This window comes from Mus musculus, chromosome 10, assembly GCF_000001635.26.
Source record: "Mus musculus strain C57BL/6J chromosome 10, GRCm38.p6 C57BL/6J".
Taxonomy (NCBI): Eukaryota; Metazoa; Chordata; class Mammalia; order Rodentia; family Muridae; genus Mus; species Mus musculus.
The window spans coordinates 117215141-117233234 of NC_000076.6; the positions used below are offsets into that span (position 1 = coordinate 117215141).

General features: G+C 46.8%; 1 protein-coding gene and 1 long non-coding RNA gene across 4 annotated transcripts in view; one reads left to right on the forward strand and one right to left on the reverse strand.

Annotated features, from left to right (window-relative positions):
• Positions 1 to 9367, reverse strand: Yeats4 (YEATS domain containing 4). Its single transcript, NM_026570.4, has 7 exons — positions 9119 to 9367; positions 7034 to 7153; positions 5392 to 5458; positions 5193 to 5287; positions 2289 to 2381; positions 2072 to 2159; positions 1 to 696 (listed from the first exon to the last, which is right to left on the reverse strand). The coding sequence occupies exons 1-7, from the start codon at positions 9167 to 9169 to the stop codon at positions 527 to 529; spliced, it is 684 nt and encodes a 227-aa protein (NP_080846.1). The 5' UTR covers positions 9170 to 9367; the 3' UTR covers positions 1 to 526.
• Gm31963 overlaps positions 9346 to 18094 on the forward strand; it is a 26346-nt gene continuing 17597 nt past the window's right edge. Inside the window, exons 1-4 of one of the 3 annotated variants that reach the window (XR_380820.2) lie at positions 9346 to 9427; positions 11451 to 11607; positions 12405 to 12450; positions 12579 to 12848. This is a non-coding gene — a long non-coding RNA (predicted gene, 31963). Of the gene's footprint in view, positions 9428 to 11450; positions 11608 to 12404; positions 12451 to 12578; positions 12849 to 15349; positions 17622 to 18094 lie in introns of those variants that run through there. The other 2 variants (XR_872062.2, XR_872061.2) reach the window with 2 other exon arrangements.

Here is an 18094-nt window from a genome sequence, read left to right on the forward strand (position 1 = left end):
TAAAATTCTCAAAGAATAACATTTATTTGCAAACACAAGGCGGTAAAGTGATTGGAGAAGTCACAAGAGGCAGACACAGGAGCAGTAAACTACATTTATTAAACACTTCCTAGATACATCATATACAAAAGAGGTAGACCGGGGCAGATGTGGACCTGAAGAACTAAACACACATACCAGTCACTAATCCTACCTAGGAGAGAGGTACAAAACCCGCACACGTTAGACTTTACAACACAACCGCTACGCCTGCCTGAGGAGGATAAACTACACATAGAGTTCAATTTAAAACAAAACAAACACTTTAAAAGTTGTGCTTAACGTCGTGGAATGCTACCCAGCATCGAGTCTTAGAGCACACATGTGCCCCGGGAGGCAGCCTGACAGTGTGGGTACCTGGAGTCCTCTCTGAGAAAGCCACGGCCGGCTGGGGACCGCGCTCGCAGCTCCTCCCAGAAACACCGCAGCGTCTGTGGCAAGTCCCTCCGCGGCGCCCCGGCTCTGCAGCCGACTTACCGCCAGTTGCTCAAATGTCTTTCGTCTGATCGTCTTCTTCAAGCTTCCTGATTTCATTTTTTAAACAGTTTATAGTTTCACGACTTGCTTTTAATCTCTCCTTAAGCTCCGCAATCTCAAAGCTTGTTTTTTTCTTGGCAGCTTCTAATTTTTCTCTGGTTTTCACTTCAAGTTCTGCAACTGAAGAAGAAGAGCTGAGCTGAGTGAGCCCATCCTCTTATGACACCAGAGGACAAACAGCACTTCCTAAGGCCACCGCTTCCTGCATGGAGACAGAGCACTGAACAGGGTGGGTGGAGCGGGGAGGAAGTCTAAACTCCCACGGAGAAGCCACACTGCTCTCTCCAAGCTGAGGCTGCAGCTGCTAACTCACGGTTGACTTTGAGACATTGTTGGTATCCTCTGGATACTTACCATTACTTTGGAATAAGGAGCATACACACCCAAGGAATGCCAGTGAACCAATCAAAAATATTCTGAACTAATGCACTGGTACAATTTACATAATAAAATCACACCACCAAAATAAGCCTCTAGCTTCTGCTTTCAAAAGAGGAAACTGTCTAAATCTGAGGTCTAGCCCCACTGGCCGTGACACCTGCACACCCGCTGCCTTGCTTACGACATGAACCGTAACGGCACAGACCTCACGTCATTTGCTGAGAAGACTGTGTGGGTGCTGTATGTATGTGTCTGTGTGCACGTGTGTGTGCGTGTGTGTGCACATGTGCATGTGGAGGCAGAGATTCAGCTTCCTTGGGTTTCCTCCATCCCTCTCCACCTTACTGTCTCAAGGCAGGGCCTCTCACTGAACCTGGGGCTCAGTGATTGGGCGAGAACAGCCGCCAGCAGGCCCCACTTACCTTCCCGTCTCTGCATCACCAGCTCCAGGGCTGCAGGCACATGCTACCAGATCCAGCTTTCTACAGAGCTGCTGGGATCCAACCTCAGGTTCTTGTGCATACAAGGACTTCACCAACTAGGCCACCTCCCCAGCCCCCTTCAGAAGACTTAAAAGGAACCAATGTGTATAAAGTACCTAGACCCTGTGATAGGTAAAACGATCATTTATATTGACAAAAGAGTGTTATTTGAAAATTTCTAGAGGTTGGTGATGTAGCTTGTGGTAGAGTATGCCTAGGTGACGTCCTGGATTCAATCTCCAACAATGCAAAAGTAATAGTAAAAACAAAAACTTTAGCTGGATATAGTAAACATTACTGAATAAATATATTGACTACAAAATAAGGGGTATCTACTTAATTATAAGCTGGCTAGCATGGTATTGATTTGACAAAGAAAAAGTCCTGCTTGCAGCCAACATCGCCACCTTGTGGACACCCTAGGTAAGTGCTGCTCACAAGCATTGCTGTTCACAGTGCAGGAACCTAACTGTGACATCAGTTGAAAACACTTCCTTGCTCCCTATCAACCGCACTCAGTTATTTCTAAGTCTCCCCCATTTCTTTTACCACACGACAGCAAAGTCAGGCATTTCTTAAGGGTTTACGAGGATTAAGGAGGAGCTGAGAATTAAACATAAAAAAGCGCTCACACTCTGTTTCGTGCTTATAGGCTCCCAATGTCAGCTGGCGAGACGTCGTAAGCAGCTGCTGCATCATTGCCGTTGGGTCTTGAAATATCTTAAGGAATAAAACGAGACAAAAAGCCCAGTAAGTCTAAAGGTCTCCAACTTCAATGTGTTGAAAACTCAGCGCGGCCCCGCCCCTGGCCCCGCCCCTGGCCCCGCCCCTCTCGTTATGCGGCCTTACCATTTCGTCATAGAACTCTGAAACCACTGTTTTCTTCCCCAGCATGGCATTGGTGTCAGACTGGAAGAGCTTCAGTAAGTGGTACAGAGTCACCTAGAACACACACAGGGTCACTCTATCCACGGTCAGAACACTTCTGTCAGTGAGTCAGTCCTTCCTGGACTTGTGAGACCTGGAGGCTGGCCTCGAACTCACTAAGTAACAGAAGGCAGGCCTTGAACTTCTGGCTGACCTTCCTGCCTCCACTTCTCAAGGGCTAAGGTTACAAGCGTGCGCCACCAGTCTCGCCTGACACTGTCACTGCGTAGGCTGAGGCGGAATTAGTAAATACATCAAATTCAGATCTTGCTTCCATTGCAACTTAGGTGGTAAACCACCCAAACTTCCTGCTCTCTGTTTTCCTAGCAGGGCCACGTCCCTGTCCACCTTTCAGTAGGGGCACTTTACAGAGTTAGGTGAGGCTCTACTCAAGCACCCCCAGGGAGTAAGTGTACCCTAAACAACACAAGTAAGCTATGGGAATTTTAATGGTTTTCTGTGAAGATTAAAGTTCACAAATTTACTTGGAAAAAAAAGATTTGAAGGTTGGTATGATGGAGCGTGCCTGTAATCCCAGCACATAGGAGGCTGAGGCAGGAGGGTTTCTGAGTTCTGTATCAGCAGCCTGGGCTATATAATTAGACTGCGGGGAAGTTTCCTAAAGTAATAATCAACAGTGAAATCTCCAGTACGAGCAAGATGCTCCACCAGGGGCTTGGTCGGCAGCACGGTTAACAGCAGGGAGGTAGCATGCTGGCCCGCAAGAGCACCTTGTCTTTAAACACCGTGCACTGAGGCCGCAGGAGGGGCTCTGTGCCACAGCGCATGTGCCCTCAGTACCCAACAAGGGCTGACAAAGCAACACAGCTCATGGAGAACATGCAAACCAATCTCCAGGCACAAAACTTCCCAAGGGGCAAGCTAACGTCACTACAAGGAAACGGTTCTCCAGGCATCACAGAAGCCCTCAGCGCAGAAGAAAGTGAACAAATATTTGCCACTAAATCTAACCAGATGGACTCAGCTTACTGAGGTCTGCCCTCTCCGGATAGGATTCAGCCAACAGAAAGGGTAATGGGATGACGCACCAAGAGGGGTGGGGCAGGCGCGGAGTTAAATCATAGCTCCTTACACAGTACAAGGCTCTGTAGAGAACAGAGAGGGCAAATCCCCAGAATATCACTAAAACAACAGCAGATGATCTTAAAGGATATGAATTACACAGGCCCAGTAAAGATACCGTCAGTATCTTTACCATCTCTGGAGCAGACAACAGATGCTGCAGAGAATCTACAAGCTGAGAGAGAGCAAAAAAAAAAAAAAGGCCCGGAGAGGTGGGAGCTCCAGATGCTACAGGCTCAGGTCTCCCCATCAAGGAGTCAGGCACAGTGGTGCACGCCTGCCATTTTGGGGGTTGAGCCAGGAGGATTGTATTGAGTTTGAAGCCAGATTGGGTTATACAGTGAATATTAGGATTACACAGTGAGAATCTGTGTTTTAAAAAAAGGAAAGAATGAGACTATGCCGGGGCCTAGCAAACACAGAAGTGGATGCCCACAGTCAGCTAATGGATGGTTCACAGGGCTCCCAATGGAGGAGCTAGAGAAAGTACCCAAGGAGCTAAAGGGATCTGCAACCCTATAGGTGGATCAACATTATGAACTAACCAGTACCCCGGAGCTCTTGACTCTAGCTGCATATGTATCAAAAGATGGCCTAGTCGGCCATCACTGGAAAGAGAGGCCCATTGGACACACAAACTTTATATGCCCCAGAACAGGGGAACGCCAGGGCCAAAAAGGGGGAGTGGGCAGGTAGGGGAGTGGGGGTGGGTGGATATGGGGGACTTTTGGTATAGCATTGGAAATGTAAATGAGCTAAATACCTAATAAAAAATGGAAAAAAAAAAAAAAAAAAAAAAAGGAAAGAAAAAGGAAAAAGCCAGCAAGCAGGCTGGCAGGATGGCTCAGTGGGTAGAGGCTCTTGCTCAGGTCAAGCCAAATGACCTGAGTTTGGCCCCCGAGCCTGCACAGTGGAAGGGGAGAACCAGGCGCTGAGGAGACTAAGAGCGCTGGCTCAGGTTCAGTTCTCAGCATTCGGTGGTCCCCACCAATCAGAACTCCAATTCCAGAGGATCCAACACCCTCTCTGATCTCTGCTATGCTCGTGGCTCAGGCAAACACCAATACACACAAAATAAATAATTTCTCTTTAAAAAAGAGAGAATCAATCCCTAAAAGTTATCCTCTAACGTCCACAAGTGTGCACTGCACATGTGCACCCCACACATAAGTAAGGGTAAGACTTTTTTTTGGGGAAAAAAAAAAGGACTGGCCATGGGATGGTCAGGCTGCTGACCTTGTTTTATCCCTGGTATCAGAGGTGATGTCATGGCAGACAAAGAACAAGGCCTGATGGGGTCTCCATCTATAGGGAAGGTGCCCTAGTCACCCAGAGGGGCCCACATCCCATTCGGCAGACTCCAACTCCTGAATTAATTAGCTGTAGAGAGTTAAGACTTTTCTGCATTTTTGTCTGTGTTGTTTTCTGTTTCAGGGCCTTAACTCTGTGGCCCGGGCTGGCAAGGACTTTACCAGCCTGAGACACTAGGGTTATAAGATTTGTTTATATCCAGCCTTGCTAGGACATTAAGCCCCCAAAACCCACCCCGTCAATAGCACTTTCAAATTACCTATTAGGGACCTGTCTGAGTGGCGTTTAAATTGACAGATCCTAAATAACAAGGGCAGTGTTAACTTATGGCAAGACCACTAACACACCAGCCACCCCCCACCCCCGGTCAGTGTGACACTTGCCCGTTATTAACTGACCCATTTCCTCCTTGCGAAGGTAAAAGTTACTCACAGGTCTCTCGTTGGGGTCAATGAAAAATATCTTGATGATGATTTCAAATTCACCCCATCCTGTTTCTGTGATTTCATATGGAGGCTTGGTGACGACTAGAGCGGGGCAAGAGGAAGAAAACAACTGTGAGTTACTGACTTAGTTCCTGCTCCCTGGCCCTTTATAACTATTCCACGATGAATCAAGAGCTGTGCCTCACCTCTTAGAGGATTGCCGTAGCTTTCGTGTAATTTAAACTGGATCTTCTTCACATATGCTGACATATCCTAAAACACAGAAAAAAATCAGTTCTCCAACGGAACCAGATCTGGCATCCGAGCACAATTTTACACGATGCCCGTTCCTTTGACATTCACGAGTTAGCTGGCCTAGTGAGGCAGCCTAGCTAACCAAGAGGCTAAGGAAAGATGACAAAGCTTGAGAGCAGCCTGGGCAACTCAGCCAGACCCTGCTTCAAACTAAAATGTCTTAAAAGGGGCACGGATACAGCTCAAGACTCAAAGCTTGCTTTCCTCTCCCAAAAATCAAACAAAATAGGCCAGTGCGGTGACACTCCTTAAATCGCAGCACACGGGAGGCAGAAGCAGGAGGATCTTGGTTTTGAGGTCAGCTGGTCTACACAGCTGAACTACAGCCCAGACAGGACTACACAGTGAGAACTTGTCACACACCAACAACCAAAACAAACACGCCACACACACCCCCGAAACCAACCAACCAACCAAAAAAAAAAAAAAAAAAAAAACCCCAACAACAAAAACTCCAAAACAATTTAATACAACAGCAACAAACAGAGCCAAGAACTATGCCTGGGCAGCAGCCAGGGGATAAAGAGGAAGAAAGGCAGTCAGCCAGTGCCAAGTTATTTCCCATCACTTGTTTTGCAAACCCTGGGTTTTTGAGGGGACATGGCTGTTGAGACAGGTCTTATTATGTAGCCCACACTGGCCTGGAACTTGCCATCTTCTTGGCCCAGTGTTGGGCTTATAAGTACGTGTCACCACTATCCGAGGTGCTCAAATTCTGCTTTTATATGCATCAATAAATAACACTCTCAGTTAATTCTGACTTCCATCAGAAGCAACAGCAAGATTTGGGGTATTTTTATAGAAGTATACCTAGAAAACCATATTTATAGCCAATTTTTAGAAACAGTTTCTTTGAGTATGGTGAGGGAGGGATGCACACACGGCTGGCCAGGGGTCCACATCAGGTACCCTGCTCTAGTGCTCTCTACCTTATTTTGGGGGGACAGGGTCTCTCACTGAGCCTGGAGCTCAGCAATCACACATGACCAGGAAGCCTGGGCATCTGCAAGTCTCCATGGTAACAGAATTACAGCCCCCCCCCTTTCTCTCAGGACTTTTTGTTCACATTGCCTGCAGGCACCAACTTCCTCCTCCCCCACCCTTGATAAAGACCGCCCATACATATGTACGCATTCATAAGTGAACACGTTTGTGCAGATGTGTGTACACATGTGTGGGTGTGGGTATGTGCGTACGGCTGCCCCGGGAGGCCAGAAGCACTGGATCCCCGTGAGCTGCCGTACGTGGGTGCTGGGGACCAACTCAGGTCCTCTGCAAGAGTATCACGTGTTTACCTGCCGAGTCACCTCTCCAGCCCCTTATCTTAATTTTATTCAGACGACATTTTTGAAAACCCGATTCATTAATTACATGAAGATGAGGGGCTTCATTTTATTGTTTCTGATGGGGCTAGTGGTGGGAGTCTATAATGGACCCACCTCATACTTGGAAAGTTACTATACACAATTTCAGTTTACTGTCAACTAAACAGACTGCACCGCAAACACTCCTTCCGGGAAAAGCGATGCCCACCTCGTTTCTGTAGGGCTTCACGTACACAGTCCACTGGTGAGTGTGCCCGTCTTCTTCTCTCTTCTTTCCAAAGTACCTGGCAACATTGCCATAAACGATTGGCTTAACGATGGTAACCCCCTAAAAGAAAAGCAAGCTGAAAATCAGTAAATACTTCACCAGCACCTGGATAAACACCATGAGCCGCGGCGACTTGGTTTAGGGAGCCGCAGTCTAACCACGTACGGGCTGACTTAGAACAGGCGTCTCGAGCCAGCGTCACATTCACTAACGTTGGCACAATGCTTCCCACGAGAGGGGCTGGGGAGATGGTTCAGGGGTTGAAGAGCTTGCTGCTCTTGCAGAAGGCTACAGTTTGGTTCCCAGTCCTCACATGAAAAGTGGGTTGTTTGGGGTGTTTGTGTGCACGCTGGGCGCCCTGTGCAGCACATGAGGAGGTCACAGATGACTTGAAGGAATAGATTCTCTTCCTTCCACCTTCCTGAGGCCTGCACTGAGGTCATCAGACTTGGTAAGCCTTTTACCTGCTGAGCTCTGCATGTAAAAGCACCTGAGTACTTGATTAGAGAAGAACAAAATGCCTTCACAAACCTAAAAGCTAGGCTACTGAGTTCAAGTTGCCATTGTGACCGGCTCTGCTGGCTGGGAAAGGCTTTTAGATTAGCCTCTGGCAGTGTTTACCAAAGCACAGCACAAAACCCAAGGTCGGTTTATGAGAGAATTTCAGGGCAAGCATTTTCTGCTGTCATCCTTATTATGCACATACAGTTTGGGTATGGAGTACCCCCTCCCCCAAAAGGCTTATTGCTGGTCCCCAGCTGGCGGCTGAGAGGCGCCTGGACTACAGAAGCACCTTACCAAGGGATTAGCATACTGATCAGCTCACAGCTGAATGGCCTAGGAGATGGGGACAGTGGGAACACACAGGCCACTTGGGTTGGGCCTCTCAAGGGCCTATCTTGTTCCTGCCTCACCCCCACCCCTTCCCCAGCTACTAAGGAGGAAACTCAATTTGAGGACTACAGGCCTAACTTTCTCAAGTTATCCTGAACTACAAACTTCCAGATTTAACTTGTGCAAGTAGAGAAGAGTTTTCCCATGAACCTTTTGCTCTGCAATCACTTCCTACCATCCCCAAGCCTTACCTAAAACCCTGGGCAAATGCACAGCTCTACAAAGCCTCTTATACTAACACAGACTTTTACCTGGTATTTCTTTCTATTGCATTTCAGGGCTTTAGGATTTTCGATGATTTCTCATCTTACATATACTGTTAAGGCAGCTATGGATATATAGACACTATGATTAAGGTAATAAAAATAATATGACACCGATGAGGATTTTAAAATTTTTGTAGACTGATGTGATTTCTTTTAAGGAAAAAAAAAAATCCTTTCTGTGATAAGATCTGTAAGTAGAAGCCCCTTTTAGGGGCACGGGGAGAGCATCCTGAACCGGTACCTTAAAAAATAACCAGCAGGGCTGCCTCAGAGGTTAAGAGCACTGACTGCTCTTCCAGAGATACTGAGTTCAATTCCCAGCAGCCACATGGTGGCTCACAACCATCTGTAATGAGATCTGATGCTCTCTTCTGGTGTGCCTGAAGACAGCTACAGTGTACTCATATACATAAAAATAAATTTTAAAATTAAAAAAAAAAGTAACCAGCAGATGTAGGAAGGTGGGAGGGGGTGGCGAGCTGGAGGGATGGCACACAGGGAAGAGACGACTGCAGCTCAGGCTGGACAGCACACCTACATGGTGACACCTGACAACCGACTCCTGCAAGTCGTTCTCTTACCTCCACCCCTATTAATAATACACATATAGATGGGAGGGAACTGAGTGTCACAACGTCCAGTGTTAAGCAACCTTCACTAAACACGAACGAAGCTAAGCGCTCTTTGCTGACTTTATCAGCACGGGGCTTCGGGAACGACAAGACGGACGAGCCTATCCAGGGTCTGCGACTGATGCCCTAGCCACCCCGGCACCTTTGTGTTTGGCGGTGCGGAGGCGGTGACGAGGACTCGGGGCCCAATGAGCGCCGAGCTTCCGCCCCGCGCGCCGCGCCTGCGCACTGACCTTCACTCTCCCGCCGGAGTCAGGTCCAAATTCCGCCATTCTCTTGAACATATTGTCCCCGGGAAGGAGCCGCGGCGGCCAGGGAGAGAGCTCAGGCCGGCGGGGTAGCCGCTCCCCTCACGAGCCGGAGGAGGGCGGGTCGCCTGGGCTCGGGGAGCCGGACAGCCACCTCCTCCACACGCGCCGCGTCGGGGTCGGCCATTCAGCCCCGAGCTGGGAGAGCCGAGCGGAAGGGCGGGGGAGGGCGGCGGCGCATGCGCAACGGGCTCAGGCAGACAGTGCGCACGCGCGAGGCTGCAGCCTTCCCCGGTAAGAGCCTGATGAGCTGTTGCAGCGGATAAAGAGAGATGGGGATAAATTTTAGGCAGAAGTTAAGGGTAGGGAAGCACCAAAATGGTGAACGTTTGTAGCTTTAGGGTTGAGATAACCCCACACACTTCAAGATGATAGACTCTGGAATCAAAGCTTCTGATTGGGCAGGTCAGATAACTGGGCGTGGGCTTGGTAAAGAATATGCTGCCAAGCCTTGTGACCTGAGTTCGATTTCCAAGGCCAACATGATGGCACTACAGAAATGACTCCACTTCCCGCTCTTCATGGCTCAATCTGTTCTGCTGGCCATGTTCAGTCTGACTTTTCCAGATTCGTCGGGAATCTGTTTTCTCCCTATCTACAGTAAAAACCTCCTAAACCATGCCTAAGAGGGTCATGTTCTTATTTTCACTCACCATTCTTCTCTCTCATACCCTTCCCCAGTTGGAACTCTTCTTTCCAACAAGCCCCCCTCCTACTTTCATGCCCTCTTAGTTCGTGACCTATTGGCTTTAATTGGCGTTTCCTGTCCTACTATGGATGTGGGATTCTTTACCGAAGCAAGAGTAATTTATCAGTGGTACCTTACTAAAGAAAATGGCATCTCTTTCCCAAACAGTCATGAATTTTCAATAGTCCCTCTGGGAAGGGTGAGGCCCCTGGACCCCTCCCGCCATCCATGTTGAAATGTTAACATGCAATCGCAGGTCCTATGCAGATAACCGCAGCTGCAGTAAGTTCATGAGTGCAATGGCCACGTTGTGGCCAGAAGGTGTCGTTTTTGATACATGTCTCTCCATTCTCTGGCTCTTTATACCCTGAAATATTCCCCAATCTTGGAAGGAGTGGTACAACTGTCCCGAATAGTGCTAAGCACACCACCATCTCTTATTCCTGGGCGTTTTGGCTAGTTTTGGGTTTCTGCATTAACCACTGCTCATTGCAATAAACTTCTCTGATGAAGGCTGGGCACAGCACTAATCAATGAGAATAATCAGGAGACCGAGAAGCGAATTTAACAGCATGGTCAATCAATTTTTGCTAATTTTTAAAGAAAAGATTTATTTTATGTATGGGAGTACACTGTAGCTGTCTTCAGACACACCAGAAGAGGTCAGCGGATCCCACTACAGATTGGTTATGAACCACCATGTGGTTGCTGGGAATTGAACTCAGGTCCTCTGGAAAAGCAGCTAGTGCTCTTAACCACTAAGCCCCCAATTTTTGCTAATCTTTAATAAAAGTATTTTTTTTCACTGTATTATCTATTGAGAGAGAGAAAGAGAGAGAGAGAGAATGAATGTGGGTCCTAGAGATCTGGTTAAAGTCATCAGGCTTGATAACAAGTACCTTTACTTTTGCCAGCCCCTGTTTTTGATAATCTTGGCTGTTTCTATAGTCATCCCGTATTTTGAGGTTGTCCTGGCAGCTCTTGAGTATGTCCTAACTCTGTTTCTTAATTGATATCTAAATGTCATTCCCCTTCCTTGATCACCTGATATAAGCTTAGAGCTTCTAAGGGAGACATTCCCTCCAGGAAGGAGACAGGAGGTTCCTGAGACTTGGAAAGTAAACAACTCACAGGCTCAAGAAGTTCTGAAGCTAACAAGATACACGAGCCGCCACCCCACCCCCCCAAGGTTAAAGAAGCAGGAAGGGATGATTGGGGGAAGGGAGGAGACAGAAGTCTAGGACAGAGCCTGTGCTCATCCTGTGGAGTTGACTGGGGGAGACTCTGTCCTACTGAGCTGCTTGAGAGCCACCCAGCAAGCTCAGGGTTGTCGGATGTCCAGTCACCACCCACTGGGGCCTGGGCTTTTCAGTGATGCAGTTGCCTTTGAGGTAACCCTGTTCCTGTGAGGGGCCCCTCACCCATACTCTCATGAGTAACCACAGTAGTTTCACCGGTTTGCCAAGATGGACTCTGGTCCAGTTGATGCTTTGGTCTTTTCTTGCTTCCCTCCTCGGGAAAGGCCATGTGACATTTCTTATGGCTGGTCTCTGCTCTACATTTACACAGCCCTGAGGTATGACCTAGTCTTCTTCAAGCTGTTGTCCTGGAATCATGGGAGAGTGAAGAATAAGAAAAACGTGTTGTAATGAGAGTCTACCACGTTCCACTCATTATTCTAGGTGTCTGGGATGTGGAAAGGAACAACAGAGAAGAAATCTTCCAGGTATGATGGTAACCACTCATAACCCCAGCACTCAAAAGGCAGAGGTCAGAAGTGTTCAGGGCTAGCCTGAGCTAAATAGGAAGTGCCAAGCTGGGCATGGTGGACTAGGACTGTATCCTCAACACTCAACAGGCTGAGGCAGGAGGTTTGCTGAGAGTTCAAAGACCAGACTAGGTTATGGAGTGGGCTCAAAACAACTAAACGATAAAAAGTTTTAGCCAGCCTGAGCATCACAGGGAGACCCTTTCTCAAAAAGGAAAGATGCACAGTGAACCAACCAACCATGAGCCCTCCTTCCTCTCAGGACAGAGGTTTGGCATAGTGCCGTGCTTCTCAGCCTTCCTAATGTGGCAGCCTCTTAACAGCCCCTCATGCTGTGGTGACCCCAACCATGACGTTATTTTCGTTGCAATTTCATAACTAATTTTACTACCATTATGTATAGTAATATGAACACATTTGAAATGCAGAATATCTGACATATAACCCCTGTGAAAGGGTCATTGGGCCTCCAGGTTGAGAATCCCTGGCATAGTGCCTCAGAGAAGGGACATAGGTAATGGAGGAAAATGCAGCCCCCTACCCACCGAGACGGAGGAGCCTGAGGGCAGGGTATCTATTATACAGCAGGGTCATGTTGGGATATCGATTATGGCACATTGATAATTGAGAAGAAACTTAAGTGATGGAAAAGGAAAAAAATTAGAATGAATTCTGTGATGGAGGTATTGGTATAGATGTATTTTCAATTCAAAAGACTTGGGGATAAGTGTAGTGCAAATGTCTGTATCCTCTAGGTTTCCCCACCAATAGGGCGTGGAAGTAATGACATCTGAGTCCCAGGTATTTTTTTTCCATTTATCTTGGGGTACGAGTGGGGAGCATGCCATGGTGTGTGTGTGTGTGTGTGTGTCCTCGGAGCCTCCCCCACCCCAAGAACTTATTTTTAAAACATCATTATTTATTATAAGAAACCAGGACTCCTTGGAGAAATGGCTATTCCCGATCTAAAGCAGGAAAAGAACGAGATGAGTCAAACAGCCAGAAATGCAAGAAGTGCTCAGAGAAAGAGGCGCTCATAGCAAAAATTCCAGGGAAGGCAGTTTCCAGGGTCTCACTGAACAAACCCCGGATGATGTGGCGCTGTCAAACGATCGTCATGGTTACAATTTGTAATTGAATAAAATAAAAGGTGTGGTCCACACTACTGTAATAAATAAATAAATACATTCATAAATAAATGCATAGATCAAATTTTTGAAGAGCAATAGTTTTTAAGTGTCTCCACTACAAAACACTGTACAGTGGAGATGGTTTGCAGACATCATCTTAACAAGGGTTCCCAGTGAACACTTCTTCTTTTTCACTAGCCAGAAACATTTTGAGTTCTGAGAGTGACACTTGGGTCTTTGAAAGTCTGCCTATGTAATAGTAATGAAAATAGCTCCCCCTTGAAAGCCTGAAAGCATGCCATGGATCTGTGCCCCGCGGATCAGACAATCCTCTCTGCACAATGTGCCTTCTGAATTGCTATCTTGCAGCAGATTGGGAGGGGAGGAGGTGGCACGGAGTGAAAAGGGCATCATGGGAATTTCACTTTTCACTTTAGACTTCGCTTTTTTCTGTTGTGCTGAGAAAATAACATCAAGAAATGATTTTCAACCAGGCAGTGGTGGCACATGCCTTTAATCCCAGCACCTGGGAGGCAGAGTTAGGCAGATTTCTTGAGTTCAAGGTCAGCCTGGTCAACAGAGTGAGTTCCATGACAGCCAGGACTACACAGAGAAACCCTGTCTCGAAAAACCAAAAAAGAAAGAAAGAAAGATAAAAAGATGATTTTCCCAAGGTTCTGTCTGTGGCTGGTGGAGGAAGGCTTCTCTTGGTTTTATGCATTGGGCATATACAGGGTACAGAGTTTCCCAAATCCTGAAACCACTGGGGGGGGGGTGTCCCAGAATTACTAACCAATGTGATGGAAACACCTCTTTTCACTTGACTATAAATTAATACATACCTAGTATTTATTTTTCACTTAGGAAGTCTACCACTGAAAACATTTATCTCCCAAAGCAGCAAGCAGTGTATCCAGATGTTAACCTCAAGCTCCCCCCAGCAGTTCATGGAAAGGGAAATGGGCACAGGCTAGGGTATAACAGAGCTCATCGGTAAATTAGAGAACACTGCAGTGGCGGTCGCGTCAGCCCCTACTGGTCTGCTTATCTAGCGGACTTATTTATTCACTTAAATGTATTTGTTTGGTTTGTTTGTGAGACAGACTGTGTTGTGGGCACACAGTCCCAGGCTGGCCTTAGGCCCTCAGCTGTATTCCTACTTCAGCCTCCTAGTAGCTCTTGCTATTCTGGAACTCGCTCTGTAGACCAGGCTGACCTCTGCCTCCCAAGTGCTGGGATCAGAGGCAGGTATGTATGCGCCACCACCACGCGGTGGTATGGTCACTCTTAACTGGCTAAGACAGATTTGTGTCTCTTGATACATAAACTTGTGGCAATCAATTTTTTCTCACCACCTGTAGGCCCTCGGGCTCAAACTCAGGCGATCAGGATTAAAAGTGCCTTTACCGGCTGAGTCGTATCATCGGCCACCAGGTTTTTATTGTTGTTGTTGTTCAGAATTAATGTTTACTTTGCTGTGTGTGTGTTATCCTGTGTATCCATCCCTGTGAGGCCATTTGTGTGTCCAATACACCCATCATGTGAGCACTTTCTTTCTTTTTTTTTTTTTTTTTTTTCGAGACAGGGTTTCTGTGTGTAGCTCTGGCTGTCCTGGAACTCACTCTGTAGACCAGGCTGACCTTGAACTCAGAAATCCGCCTGCCTCTGCCTCCCAAGTGCTGGGATTAAAGCCGTGCGCCACCATGCCCAGCTATGTGAGCACTTTCTTGTTGAGAATTTTAGCAAGGCTACAGATTCCTTCTAGGGTCTGTGGCACCATCCTAACTTTAAATATCCTCTAAGTTTAATTCAGACTATGTCTGGATCCTGCTGCCTTTTGACTTTGGTAGCTGGTTAATATGAATAGGAGATTATATTTAAAATACACCAAAGGACTGAGGGAATGGAGTTCTTCACACTGCACTAATACTGCGCTAGCTTCTAGCAAGAAGCTCAAGTTGGAAACATGTTGCTTGCTGGTTAACCAAAGAAGCCCCGGCCTCTCCGCTGTGTGTCTGACCCTAGCCAACATAACGATCCACTATGCTTGGTGCTGCTGTGCGCATGCTCTCTGCCTGCACTCCGCCTTTCCTGTGCTCTGCCCTACCTGCTCTGGCTGTGCACGCATGAGCGCATGAGCGTGAGCGGTAGCTTCGGGCGTTCTCTCTCAGGAGGGGCAGTTGGTTGTTAGGCTGCCTAGCAAGCCAGTAGGAGAATCGGGTGGCGCTCTCCGGAAAACATTAGCAGTGAGGCCAGTGGCTGCTGATCTCAGAGCCAGAGCAAGCATGATTTTAAGATTAGACGCAACGGTTCTAAATGTTCTAACGTTGATTCGTGGGTCATCATAAGGAACTGTTCTTTTCCGTGTTCCCTAATCACTTTTCCTGGAACAGTCTTTTCTTGGTTGCCTCTTTCCATTTTGTAGCCTTTTCTCTTGGCACCTAAGCTGTGCTCTTGGCAATGGTAAACGTGTACTGGTAACCACCTTTTCTACCGAACAACCTGGCTAAGTGGGAGATACCAAGGAAATTGACACTGTGTGTAAGACGCTACTGTGTCTATTACTACAGGATGTCAAGGGCAACGCAGGAGGAACAACAAACTGCTTTAGAACTTGTGGGATTCGGCCCACAAGTTAGCACAGCCATGAGGGGTGTGCCTGGAGAGAGGCATAGCCCCGAGGACCGCGTGTCCTGAGGACTTCAGGCTGCTGTGGCGTTTGCTCTCCTTGATGCCTTCACATCTCTTACTCCGGGAATTCTATACAAACTCTAAGTGGGCTTCCAGCCCCTCACTGGGCAGCATCTGTGGTATTCACAATAATAACGCGTGATCTTTCTCAAGCATTGCAGGAGCAGATTAATGATTTAATCACCAACCCCAGGAAAGGACTGAGAGCTGTGGGTGGTTAGTAATGGCCACCACACTTAGAAAGCATTTGGAAAAATTCAATTGTTAGCGAGGTAAGGTTAAGATGTAAGATGTTTTTGCTAGTGACTCTGATGTAGGAAGTCATAGGAAGCAATGTGAAGTTCAGAAAGGTACACTCTCAATAGATGAGCTAGAGACTTTTTTTTTTTTCTTTTTTGATTTTTCGAGACAGGGTTTCTCTGTGCAGTCCTGGCTGTCTTGGAACTCACTTTGTAGACCAGGCTGGCCTAAAACTCAGAAATCCGCCTGCCTCTGAGTGAGAGCTAGAGACTTTTAAAGTCAGGGAACTAGAACAAAGGCAGTCTAATTAGCATTGGCCGATGTAACTCTTACTGAGCCTAAACTATGGAGAGCCTAAACTACTGATTTAGGCAATGACTAATTTCTCGTATCCATTTTTGCTCTCAGCTTCCTGATATGATTTGATAAAAGTTCGCTGATGAGTAGATTCAGAGGATTTAAAATAGAAATGATTGATTGTTTTTATAGCGAAGTCTAGATTTGGGATTCTTTTAAGATTTTCATAAGATTACTTTGTGAGGTAGGAAATAAAATCCTTGATCCTTCCTTGGTAACCACACATTGCAGTCTGCCAGTAAGAAAAACCTGGCTGAGAAAATCACCTTTCTTGCTCATACTTTGTTAATCTGTAACAAGTTGCTTAGTTACAAATGTGTGTGGGTACTTGAGAATAATTGGATGTTTTTGTTGTTGTTGTTGTTTACCTTTCTACGTAAAATGTTTTTCATGTAAAGGTCCCGGGGAACAAACTGTTTTCATAGTCATTCATTAGAAGGAAAATAAAATGTAACCACATTGAAATTCTAGATTGCCGGAAAGATTCTGCTGGGGTATGTAAGCCATAGGAGAAAAAATAAAATAAAGTTGTTGGAGCTTGCTCACTGGAGTTTGCTCCACCCACAAAAGATGTGTGTATGTGTATATATGGGAAGTGGTTGGAGCTTTATGCCATCCACTCAATGTGTGAATGTATATATGTCTGTCTGTCTGTCTGTCTGTATGAAGTTATTGGAGCTTGCTCATTGGAACTTGCTCATTAGAGTTTGTTGAAGTTTGCTCCATCCATCCATCCATCCATCCATCCATCCATCCATCCAGTGTGTGTGTGTGTGTGTGTGTGTGTGTGTGTGTGTGTATGTGTGAATCTTTCTCCCTTTTTCCTTTTTTCTTTTTTCTGTTAACCTTCCTTTTGTTGCCCCCAAGGAATTCTTTGTCAGACACCTACCCTCCCCCCCCCCAGCAACAAAATCGCCTACTCTATGCCCTGCCTCAGTTTACCCTGGATGTCAAAGCTTGTCTTCAACAATAGGACCTTCTCTGATCACCAGAGCACCAATTTCTTAACAAGAAAAACCCCAGAGTTTCAACAATCTTGTATTCATTTGCTTGCAAAAGAAAACCCCCAGCCATTGTCCCCCGACTCCCAGTGGACCATGCCCTGTAGGGGTAACAGGATCAAAATCTTTCTTAGAAGCTGCTTCAGGGCTGCTCATAGGACTCCGCGGGTAGAGGTGTTTGCTGCCAAATCTGGTGAGCTGAGTTCGATCCCTGGGCTCACATGATGGGCGGAGAGAATCGACTCCTAGGAGTCATTCTCACCTCCACGTGCATACCGCGGCCCATGCGCACACTGTGGCCCACATGCACCTCTCCAGGAAATAAATGTAATCAAGATTTTAAAGCCACCGTAGATTGGACTCAGGGAGAACTTCTTGAAAGCTAACAAATACTCGGGGTGGCTGATGGTGCTGGGCGCTGGAGAGAGTTGTAGAGACCAGGGACACTCTCTAAAGGTGAGACATGAGTTCTCGCTGACTATCTAGAATATTCAGAGACAAGGGAAAAGGAAACAACAGTTTTTAATATATCATCAAATGGTTATAAGAATCTAGCATAGTTTTGGTGTATCAAATGTTTGTAAAAATCTAGTCATGTAATAAACCATAATTTGTCCAATGTTCCGTTTCATATTTATTTGTTGATCACTGTTGAATATTTGTTTGGTTTGGTTTGTTTTTCTCAAAGAGGTTCTCTGTGTGGACCTGACTGTCCTTGAACTCACTCTATATAGTCCAGGCTGCCCCAGAACTCACAGAGCTCTGCCTCTGCCTCCCAAGGGCTGGAATTAAAGGCCACCACGGCCCAGCTTGCATCGATCTCTTTAATGCCAGATTCGATAATGTGTGTGATGGCTGACCGTGATAGTCCCTCAAGTGAAGAGTTGCCATCACCAGACTGACCTTCACCATGTCAGTGGGGACATTTCCCTGACTAATCATTTGTGTGGGAGGACCCAGTCCTGTGTGGGTGGCTTTTGCTGTGTTAGGAAGGTAACCTGGCTTGAGCTGAGAGCAGCTTTCTTC